Source organism: Pollicipes pollicipes, unplaced genomic scaffold, assembly GCF_011947565.3.
Source record: "Pollicipes pollicipes isolate AB1234 unplaced genomic scaffold, Ppol_2.1 Scaffold_2555;HRSCAF=2994_pilon_pilon_pilon, whole genome shotgun sequence".
Taxonomy (NCBI): domain Eukaryota; kingdom Metazoa; phylum Arthropoda; class Thecostraca; order Pollicipedomorpha; family Pollicipedidae; genus Pollicipes; species Pollicipes pollicipes.
In genome coordinates, this window is record NW_023596136.1 from 30,432,719 (window position 1) to 30,443,146 (window position 10,428).

The 10,428-nt window shown below is 53.1% G+C and overlaps 1 protein-coding gene and 1 long non-coding RNA gene across 3 annotated transcripts; both read left to right on the forward strand.

Moving 5' to 3' along the window:
• The first annotated feature begins 241 nt into the window (after nt 1–241).
• LOC119100156 (START domain-containing protein 10) lies at nt 242–1,270 on the forward strand. The gene has a single exon (XM_037223269.1). The coding sequence runs from the start codon at nt 464–466 to the stop codon at nt 1,268–1,270; it is 807 nt and encodes a 268-aa protein (XP_037079164.1). The 5' UTR covers nt 242–463.
• Nucleotides 1,271–1,756: 486 nt separating this feature from the next.
• LOC119110060 (uncharacterized) lies at nt 1,757–9,926 on the forward strand. Of its 2 annotated transcripts, none has more exons than XR_005095453.1 (10): nt 1,757–2,007; nt 2,571–2,634; nt 4,340–4,443; nt 4,832–5,411; nt 6,166–6,365; nt 6,676–6,754; nt 7,274–7,370; nt 7,758–7,985; nt 8,373–8,534; nt 9,085–9,926. It is a non-coding gene; the product is annotated as an uncharacterized LOC119110060 (long non-coding RNA). The 2 variants fall into 2 exon arrangements; XR_005095454.1 differs by having other exon boundaries at nt 6,185–6,365.
• Nucleotides 9,927–10,428: the final 502 nt, after the last annotated feature.

Genomic DNA, 10,428 nt, shown 5'->3' on the forward strand with positions numbered 1-10,428 from the left:
ATGACAATGAATGGATGTCACGGATGAGAGGGAACTTCGTCGAGTTATGGTCACGTCTCACTTTGGAGAAGGGATGGGCCCCGCCCAGCCCCAGAGACTCAAATAGGACGTCATTTTATGGTGATATCTCGATTACCATTGCGATGAATTACCTCATATACTCTCCGTGAAGGCTCCTTGGGCATCCATCCACGAGAATGCATGGCTTTTAGTGCCGAAGTCGTTTCCATGTCGTCAAACTTTGTTCCTTTTATCACTACAGTCCCTTTACGAAAATAAAATGTGACATCTTATAATTCAGTTTTGAAGAATATTGTTGGGGCACTAGCACAAAACACGGCCTACTTGGGCTTCTCAAATCAACAAGCACTTGTAGCCCACCCCGCAGAAATCCCAAGAAAAGGATACCTACATCTCTTGTCTCTGCCATAACTTTCAGCTGTGTTTTGCCGTTCCTACCATCATGCGATTAGGTGAAGTTCGCGTAGCCGACGACCACGATTTCGAGGAGCTGTCTTACGCGGTTGATAATCTGGATGGCTGGAAGCTCGAGTACTTTCACGCACCCAGTAAGGTATGGGTCAAGCACTCCGACAACACAGACTTCCACATGATCAAGGTGAAGACAATGTTCAGCGACGTGGATGCAGCCTGTGTTTACGACGTTCTGCACGACAACGACTATCGGCGCACCTGGGACCGTTTCATGCTAGCCTCCAGCTCCATCGGCTGCCTCAACGCTAACAACGAGCTCAACTACTACGCGGCACGCTGTCCGGCGCCTATACGCAACCGTGACCTGGTACTACTGCGCTCCTGGCTGGCCACCGAACGCGCCTACTACGTTATGAGTCACTCGGTGTTCCACGCGCAGTACCCGCCGCGTCCCAACCTTGTGCGCGCGTTCACCCACCTCACCGGCTTCGTAGTGCGCCCCCTCAGCCCGCGCGGCTGTGAGCTGCACTACATAACGCACACGGAGCCGGGCGGTCGGCTGCCCGCCTGGCTGACGAACCGTGTGACGCAGAACCTGGCGCCGCGCCTGCTCCGCCGGCTCCATTGCGCCGCGCTCGCCTACCCCGCCTGGAAGCGCAAGCACGACACCGTGCAGAAGCCGTGGCTGTTCCCGGAGCAGATGAGCTCGGTGCGCGTAGACTTAAGCCTCTGTCGCCGGAGCCCCCTGGAGGAGAGCGAGCCACCTCCAGATGAGTCGGCCGCCAAGGTGGAGGACCGCATAGCGGAGAACTACTTCAATCTCGTTGATCGGTAGCGGCCTGACACCTGGTGGGCGGCTGTCAAAGATGAAATGCAACGCATTGCCGCGATGAAGCCATTGCCTCGACCGAGGGAGAGCTGGCCCTTTTGTTTGATCTACAGAAATGATAAAATGAGTCACCCGAAGCATAATTCCCGCAATTGCCTATTTGGTTATAATTCTGTACTCAATATAGCATACTTTTGGACTGCAGCTACCCTTCTTTCCACAAGGCTTGCTCAGTGAGAGTAGACTGGGGCTAGACCTTAGCTCCAAACTTTGGACGCTCGGTGGCGTCATCGTTCGCACCCGAAAGCGTTAAGAAACTTGAAAAATAAACCATCGGGTAGTTTTGTACGTTAGCTTACTTTGGGTGATTCATCACTCAGGCTTGCAAACGGAGTTTCTTTAAGGTCCGAACTCCGAAGTGATACTTCTGATTTAGTAGTCCTCACTTGTCGCCTCGCTTGCGGCAGTTCTCGACGATTATATGACATAAGCGGCGCCACGGTATTTTCAGCGCTTAACCACGGCGGCACGCGTATCAGCACAAGCCTTCGGGTTATCGCACGTAGGACAGGCGTAGCAGTGCGTTTGCGTTAACTCTTGATTACTTTGGATAGTAATAGGGGGCTCCCAGGTAAAGCGCACATCCCAGGCTTGATATCGGTTGGCAGCGTGGCTCTTCAAGGACCTCCAGTCTCATACTCGTAAGCTTAGCCCGAAACGGCCGTCGTAACCAACCTGCCAAGGTGGGTTGTGGGCCGGCCTTCACTGGCATTATTATTATATCTTAACTTGCCACGTAGAGAGTCGTATGCGATCAGCATCACCATGTTAGCATAAAGCATAAAAAGCCAATTGCTGTCTGTCATAATTGAGATGTATGTATTCAAAGGACCTTTGAGAGGAGTTTTATGTTGGTTATTACTGTCCAGCACGACCAGGTCTGACCAAGGATCTGACCACTAAGCTACACATGATAATAATGATATACATGCATATTCCCATGTGTCAATGGTGGAAATGCTTCATATCAACACTGTCCCAGATAGGTGACCAGTGAACATTAAATATTGATCTGAAAGCACCAGCAAATGAAGTACCTGATTTTATGTCTCTCAGGCAATATGCATCTGGGTTGAGCTATCCCTGAAGTAACCCAATTAGTTTGTGTGTACCATTCACACACTATCAACAAATGGCAAGGGTTACTGTCCTCTTTAGGGCAGATTCTGCCTGCCCCAAGCATCTCATCAGCATGTTTGTCATGCTTTCTAGATGACCTGAACAGGTGACATTGCTTTTTTCACAGATTCAATCATCACAGCAACAGTGATGCTTCTCACAAGAACTCTTCTGAGAAAGCCCAAATCAAAGTGAGTGACAAAGCATCATTTTTATCAGGCCCTGAATTGTGGTAAATCATGTATGCAGCTTGTGCCCACACCCAGAATAAAAGTCATTCACTGCTGCTCATTCTTATTATAAATTGTGTTTTTGCTTATAGAAAATTAGTGTCAGTGTTGTGGGTGTTAGGCTAAGTCATATAACTCTGAGATGGTTTCTTGGACTATAAGAGAAGCAACATCAGGTTTGCAACTTATTCCATTAAACTTGGGCATGGTATAAAAGTAAGATCAATGTCAAGACCACACAATGTTTTTCACTAAAAAATTAACTTATTAGGTGGTTTTGATACAAGATGAGTATGTCTCAAAGTACTTTGTGGCAAGGTTACCAACACATTTTCTGTTTTGAATTAATGAAGGTACCAGGGGGTCACTAATATAAAATTATGTGAATCAACCTTTTTCTTTAAGGAGCATGCTGTCTCGGGTGGCTGTTGATGTAAGTGGTCAACTACCTGATATAAATCAAAACAACCTGTTATGGTAAAATGTGTCTTGGTCAACACTAACTGCTTGAAGATGTCAAAAGACATTTCAGACACCTATGTGTGTGGGCCATGTTCAACCTTGTTTAATCTGAAGGTCACAACCAACTGGCCATAACCTGTTCCACAAGTGAGTTCACATAGAGTCCAGCCTAACCTGCAAGTTTGTCTTTATCCTTTTTGTCTCCTTGCATCTTCTTCCCCCCCCCCCTCCCCCTCCCTCTGTGCCCTACTCCAACTCAACCCTCACCTAAGCTCATCTTATCTCACCCTTGCTGGCCACCAGAACACATGTTAAACTAGATTTAAAACTTGTCTTGCTTGGTTGCTTGGAAACTGTGGTAAACTGGCCCCTGACTCAGAGGGAATTGAGGAAAGTCAGCTTTGCTACAAATTCTTATTTTTCTTCGGGTTTTCTCATCTTCCAGGATGGCATGTTGATGTTACTGTTTGTAAACACTTCCTGACATCTTGCCTCCAGTAGTCCCCAGCACATATGTTTGATCAAGAGCTTTTCTCAAAATATGATGTCCACGCCTTCTTTTATTGCTTAAAGGGAGTGGCCCACTGTTCTATGGGGTTTTTAACTGAAGTTAACATCTTGAAGACCTTTTGGTGCAGTCAACAGCCCTGCTCTTCTTAAGACTTTAACACCTCTAGTTTCTGAGCAAAGACAGGGAGAGAGAAAGAAAGGGGGGGGGGGCATTTTGGGGAGAGTATTTGGAAGTCACTGACATTCATGACGTCGTAATAACGCTATTCAAATCCTTCCATTTCATGAGCGCGTGGCGATCAAGGCCGAGAAAACCATCATTGCTGAATCCCTTATATCTGGTGTTCGTGAGCACAATTTGTGGTTAGAGCGGCAGGCAGTTGACTCTCAATCAGTGACGTGCGAGGTACAGTGGCGTTATCAAACAATGCCGCATTGAGCAGCATATCTACGAAACCGAAAAATTATGGTGTCTAGGGCAGTCTTTTCCACTCAAAAGTATTTTCCACACAAATAGCTATAAGTGAGCTTGTCATGATATGTGATGGCTGCTTCAAGGTTCAATATCTTGAACTGTGAAACATTCCCTTTAATACTGCAGGTTTGCCTGTAAATGTTGTTCTGGATTGTAGTGACTCACTGTTTATGTACTTGTATAACAAGTTGTGTTACATATGCTGATTCTGTTTTTCAGGAACGTGATGGTTGTGATCCAGAGCATGATAACAGGGCACAAAAGGGTTGCTATTAGAGCCAGACTCGATGACAAGGTAGAAAAGGTCGACTTTGACCCCTTCAGTAAGTGATTTCTCGCCAGCCTGTTCACTGTTTTGTTTTCTAAGCACATTTTGCGGCATATCATGTATCACTAAACATTGTATGCACCTATCATCTGTAGTTACCATGGCATCCATATATGTTCTCTGGGCAACATGGTGTGCATGTTTTATCTCCTTACCTGCAGGGTCTCACTTTGCTGACCAGAACATCAGCAATGCCATCTGTTTTGTCGAAGTAGTTCCATTATTGCACTTGGGCATCTTTGCAAATATTCTCCAATTGTCTTTATTATCGACTTCATCTGTGCGTATGTGTGGGACTGCTGTCTGCACTCTTTTAAGCCTTGTGCATTCGGCAGTGAACACGGTCGCGTACCGCAGCTCTAATAATGTGGCCCCTTTTCCAGTTCAGATGGACGCGCCATACAAAGAATTGAAGCGGTTACGGAGCATGGGAAAGAAGGAGTAGTGCGTCATATATGTTGTGTTTGCCCATTGGAATAGCTCGCACATGATGTATCGCCTGTGCACGGCTTAGTCATGTCCGACAGGCCCCTGCGTGCTGTGCACGGAACAGTGGAAAGCGATTTCTCAACGTCGGCTTGTGTTTATCAGGCGCATGACCTGACCCGTGGCATGCCATAGCTCGGCGGTCTTCTTGCAATATATCGCTCGACAGAAACTTGAGTCCCTTTTCTGACGGCCTGCCGTCTGATTTGAGGCCATTCGACACCAAGCTCACGCGCTAGCAGCAAAGGTGCACCGCCGACCGCCGGCTGACGCCAGTGAGCGTTGCGATACGTCCGCTTGCAGCTTCCCTCCGTACCCACCCCCTCGTCCCGTTCGGGGTCAGGGGGGATCGAGTGTAAACACGGCTGCCTGCGGTGATACGTGCCCGGAGGGCACCTCGAGTCAGTGCGAGAGTGAACTCCAACGGCGGAGGCACGCTCGGGCAGCTCGGAACGTGCCGCACAGCATATTTTGCAGGTATGAGGATCAAACGTGGGCATGAGTCTTGATGTAGCATAGATGCTGCACTGTTTGCCCGATCCCAGTGTTTTTGCCGTCTGCCATATGCCCGAGTCGACTTAGTTCAGCATCGAGTGTTAACGGGATAGAGGACAGAACTCGGCATGGCCCTGCGGACGTGTTGCGTTCCATTTGGGGTTGGTCCGTGGACAGGTTGATAGCAAGACTGGTTCGGGGCCGTGTGTTGTAAGAGGGATACGGAGATCACTGTGTTTTTGGCAGTTGGTTTGCAATCACCCGATCATCTCGGTAAGAGCAAGCCTTCCGACAAAACTTTCAACGCACGGCCATATGTACCGTGGCGTTTAGAATTACGGATATTGATGCGCGTTGTTTCCAGAAGATTGTGTTGGAAGCCGATGCCTTGCATTGTTTTATACGTTCCAGTAACTATTGTCCCAGATCAACGCACTGTAAATGCAGAAACATATCTGGTTTGATGCTCGAACAGCTTATTTGTTGAAGTGCTTCCGCACCGATTGAGAAGTCGTGGTACCATGGTCTCCAGGAATTCCGTAGGCCCGCGTTGTACGAAATGCGCAACAGAGGAGCTCCCCTCGCGCGCCAAAAATCGCCCGCCGCCCTCTGACTCCGAATGTCCCAACCCCTGTCTTGTTGACAGAACCCCGAACTGACTCGCTCATCCTCACGCAACGTTTAACTTGCTCTGTAAATCGTTAGAAACAGCCACGTGCCAATGTCGTGACATCAGGTCGCGCGGTTGCGGTCAGCTCGCGGCCGTCTGGCCCAGCGGACGGCGCCGCGGCACCGCTGGACGAGTCCACCCGCGCGGAACGGCCCTGGACATGGACTCGCCTGGCTCGCCGGCTCCGACCGTGGCGGCGGCCGTGCAGACGTTCGCGGAGGGCGCCAGAGCCCTGGCACGGGCGGCCGACGCCGAGCTGGCTCGAGGTCAGCGCTCAGGCTCGAGCCGGCCGGCTGGCAGTCTCACGGATGACCCAGGCCTCATTCGTAGCGATTTGCCGCGTGCTTACAGTTTGCAGCACCGGTTGTGCTTTGTTGGGTGATATGTGTTTTGCCCCGAAAGGCTGCTTCGCTATGGCCGCCATGTTTTTCAGGGATGCAACCGCATCGTACCACGGAACAGTTTATTTGCTTCGCGCTTAAAACATGATCTGTGGAGAGGCGAGCTGTGGCATTTAGACGTACAGATCCGTGCTGATTCGCCCTTGCGTAACCCCAGACTGGTTCATGGTTTTAGTTTCCGTCGCCGACTTTGCATCCAACAAGATCAGCATGCTGGGAAAGCTCGCTGAATTGTATGAAGAGCTGTTTCTAAGGTGAGCGGGCAGTCTTCCAAGAAGCAACAGTGCTGTGGTGTGCTGGGGAAAAGTACAGAACGCAGATGACGGTCCATTTAAGGTTTTGAGGTGACAAGACCATGTGATATGTCAAAAAAGCCTCAAATGTTTTTTCCGCGTGTACGTTTTCGGTTGGTTGAACTATGTTCGGTTGGTTTTGGTTTCGGACGAATGTTGGGGCGGTGCCCGGTACCGGATTGAACTGTAGATTGTGAAAACCCATTCAAATCCAGCCCATTCAGTAGGTGAGCTGCGGGTAATATCGCAGTAGCCCACGCGAGACCGGTGATGGCATCCGGTGCCCTAGCTTATAGCGCTATCGGTGTTTTTCGTGAGTTTTTGGAAACCACTAAAGTATGCCTCAAGTCTCTGTCGTGTTCCGAGCCGGCGAAAATGGCCGATGCTAGTACATCGTAAGGTGTTGAAGCCATCGCGTATGCATTGCGTGAGCGACAATGTTGAATTGTAAGAAACCAGACGTAATGTGCTGCTTCTCAGGTGTGGTGTTACATCCAGGAGGCATTTAGACGAATGGACTTCTAGCGATGGCAGCAAAGAATCAGTTTCAACCATGGAGTCTCTCGCGCGAGCCGAGGTAAGATGAGCGAGTGGACCGTATTAGCTCGCGTAATACAACAGCGGAATCGGCCGTTTTGCTCACGTGCGTGTGCCTGGGTGCTGCCTCAGCGACCTGAGAGTTAGACGTTTGTCTGATACGGTTACTTTCCGTTCAGCGCCATTGACCACCGCAAGCAAACGAAAAAAATTTACCACAAGGTGGTAGTCGTTCCCGTTATCTTAGCGCGTTCTTAAGCCAACGATGCCATTGGGCTGCCCACTCCTCACTGACCGCATGACTTGCCCATGACTTGCCCCTGTGCCTTGACCCCTGCGACGTGACCCCGTGTGACGTGATCCCCTGTGACGTGACCCCTGTGACGTGACCCCTGTCACCGCCTGCTCGGTCACGTGTCACCGGCAGGACGAGTGGGACGCGTTCGTGACGTCACTGTCAGGCCGTCTGGGCCCGGCGGCGCTGCAGTCGCCGCCGCTGCTCAGCACGGCGCCGACGGGACTGGTGCTGACGGACGCGGCGAGCGGACGCGCCTGTCGCCTGGCGGACACGCCCGGAACTCGGCTGCTGGTGCTGCTGCGCCACCTCGCCTGACTGCCGTGACGTGACCACGTGGCGCAGCTGCAGCAGCGACAGGTGCGCACAGCCTGCTCTGCGTCGCCGTGGGTCTTCACAGGGGCCGGGCCGGAGGAAACGAGAGCGAGGGTCGCGGCGCCCTTGCCAAGGCATCATAAGCATGGAGTTTCCAGCGATGATGTCAAGCCTTCACCATCTTTTTTCCTCAGCAGCGTGATAGCATTACGTGCCGTCTGCTGCGCCCCGGCTGTGTCGACGGCGCTGGGCCACACCGTGGGCCGTGTCAGTTGAGCTGTGCTCTCCTCCGCGCTGTGTCCGCTGATTGGTGTCGTGCTCCAGCCCCGGCCGTGTCAGTTGAGCTCTCCTCCGCGCTACGCCCGCTGATCGGCGCTGTGCCTCACCTCGGGCCGTGCCAGTTAAGCTGATCGGTGCCGTGCCCTGCCGCAGGCCGAGTTGGCGCGTCTCAGCTGCTCTGTGCTCGTGGTGTCGTTCGGCTCGGTCGAGGGCGGTCGCCGCTGGCTGGCCGACACCGGCTGTCCGTTCCCACTGCTGCTGGACCCGCAGCGCCGGCTGTACACCGCCCTCGGCCTCAACACCGCCCTGGAGGAGGTAGGACGCCCCCCAACTGTAAGGCGGAACGGTGCTCTGCTCGCGCCGGACATCGTGGCCGCGTGGCAGTTAGGAAAGCTTTCGCCGAGCGCGTTGCTGTTTGTGAACGGTGGAGTGATCCCGCCGTGGCCGTCGAGGTAGTCGGACCAGTGGGACGAGGGAAGGTGCTGATGCGCCGAGAAGTAAGGCATGAGCAGAGGTGGGCGACGTGTGATATTCATACCGTGCTGTAACTGTAAGTACTCAGTGTTTCTGCCGTCACTGCAACCGCCTGCACTGTTTAGCCGTTCGGTATCAGATGTATCCGTGTGTTGTGTTTATCACACTCCGTCGTGCCGCTGCGTTCTCTCCGTGGGACACCAGAGATGGCATCTACCTTGTTACCTTCACCTATGACATATCTGCATTATTCCCTTAGGTGACCACCACATGCGACTACCTGATATCCGCTTTACTGTGTCGTACTGCCGTGTTTCCCCCGTCAGCCGCCAGGCGTCGCAGCTGTCGGATGTGTTCTACCCCGGCATGAGTTTCGTCTGCTCGCCGCCAGGTGTGGCAGCACGCTCCTCTGCAGCGACACGCCGAACAGAGGCTGGCCGGCGGCGGTGCCCCGTCGGCCGTCTACGCTGGGCCCGAGGACGACCCGCATCAGCTGGGCGGCGACTTTATTGTGGACGGTCGCGACCGGCTGACGCTGGTCCACTGCAGTGCCAGTCCTCCTGACCGGCCCTCAGTGCAGCGGCTTCTCGACACGCTTGGGAAACACGCCGCTGGGGATCAGTAGGCCGACCAGTGGCGGTAGTCTTGCGGTGCCGGCCTTCAGCGCAGCGTCTGTTGGGGACTAGGAAGGGCGCAGCCATTGTATTCAGCACAGTCGCCTGCCGGATCTGCATATGAACGTAGCAGCCTCTAGGATCAGAAGGGCCAGTGCCGGCCTTCAGTACGGCATATGTCGCACACGCTTGGGGTGCGCACGCAGCTAGGAACCTGCAAAAAAAGCAGCAATGGCCTTGAATGTAGTAACATGCTAACATGCATGGGAGGCACACCCATATGATAAGGGAACCCTGCCGGGACTAGACTGTTGGGTCCCCCGGCTGGCCAGCGGAGAGCGGAGAGAGTGGCGGGCCCCGGGACGGTGGCGGTGGCCAGCAGCCGTGTGATGCCGGCCGGCCAGACCCGGGCGCTCGGGAGCCGGCCGGCGGAGGTCAGCTGCCGGCCGCTGCCGCCACCCGGGCCCGCCAGGTTCGGCTCCGCGCGCGCATCCCGCCTGCAGACACTGCAGTGGTGGGAGGAGGCCGTGTCAGGTGGCAGAGCTGCTGCTGCAGCTACGACAATGCCAGCGATGTCTCACGCAGCTGATCTGACTGAATAAATCGGACATTAAATTAACGCTTATGGTGTTTATTTGGCATATGTTTGTGGCTGATAATAGACTATGCAGGTCATGGTTGTACCTGCATGCGGGGAACTGAAAGGTGACGCAAACGTGGAAATAAAAACACGTCACCAACGGAAACGATTTGAACAGACTACGTGCTTTCCGCAAGCTTTTCACTATCTCACGTCGGTGTGAAATCTGCTGCGGTTTATCGGCGGAGGTATGCTGTGGTGGGGCGCGGCGCTGGTGCGATTATCGGCCGGGTTGGGAACTAGTGACGTCACAAAGTGCGTGCTGCTGAAGCACCGCACCGGGGCCGTCCCGTGGAAGGTCCTGACTTTCCCCTCAGGACAGCACGCATGGTGGGAGCGGGGAAACAGCCAGTCGAAGCGCCAAAAGTGGTCCTGACGTCCTGACGTTCCCCTCGGGGACAGCACGCATGGTGGGAGCGGGGAAACAGCCAGTCGAAGCGTCAAAAGTGGTCCTGACGTCCTGACGTTCCCCTCGGGGACA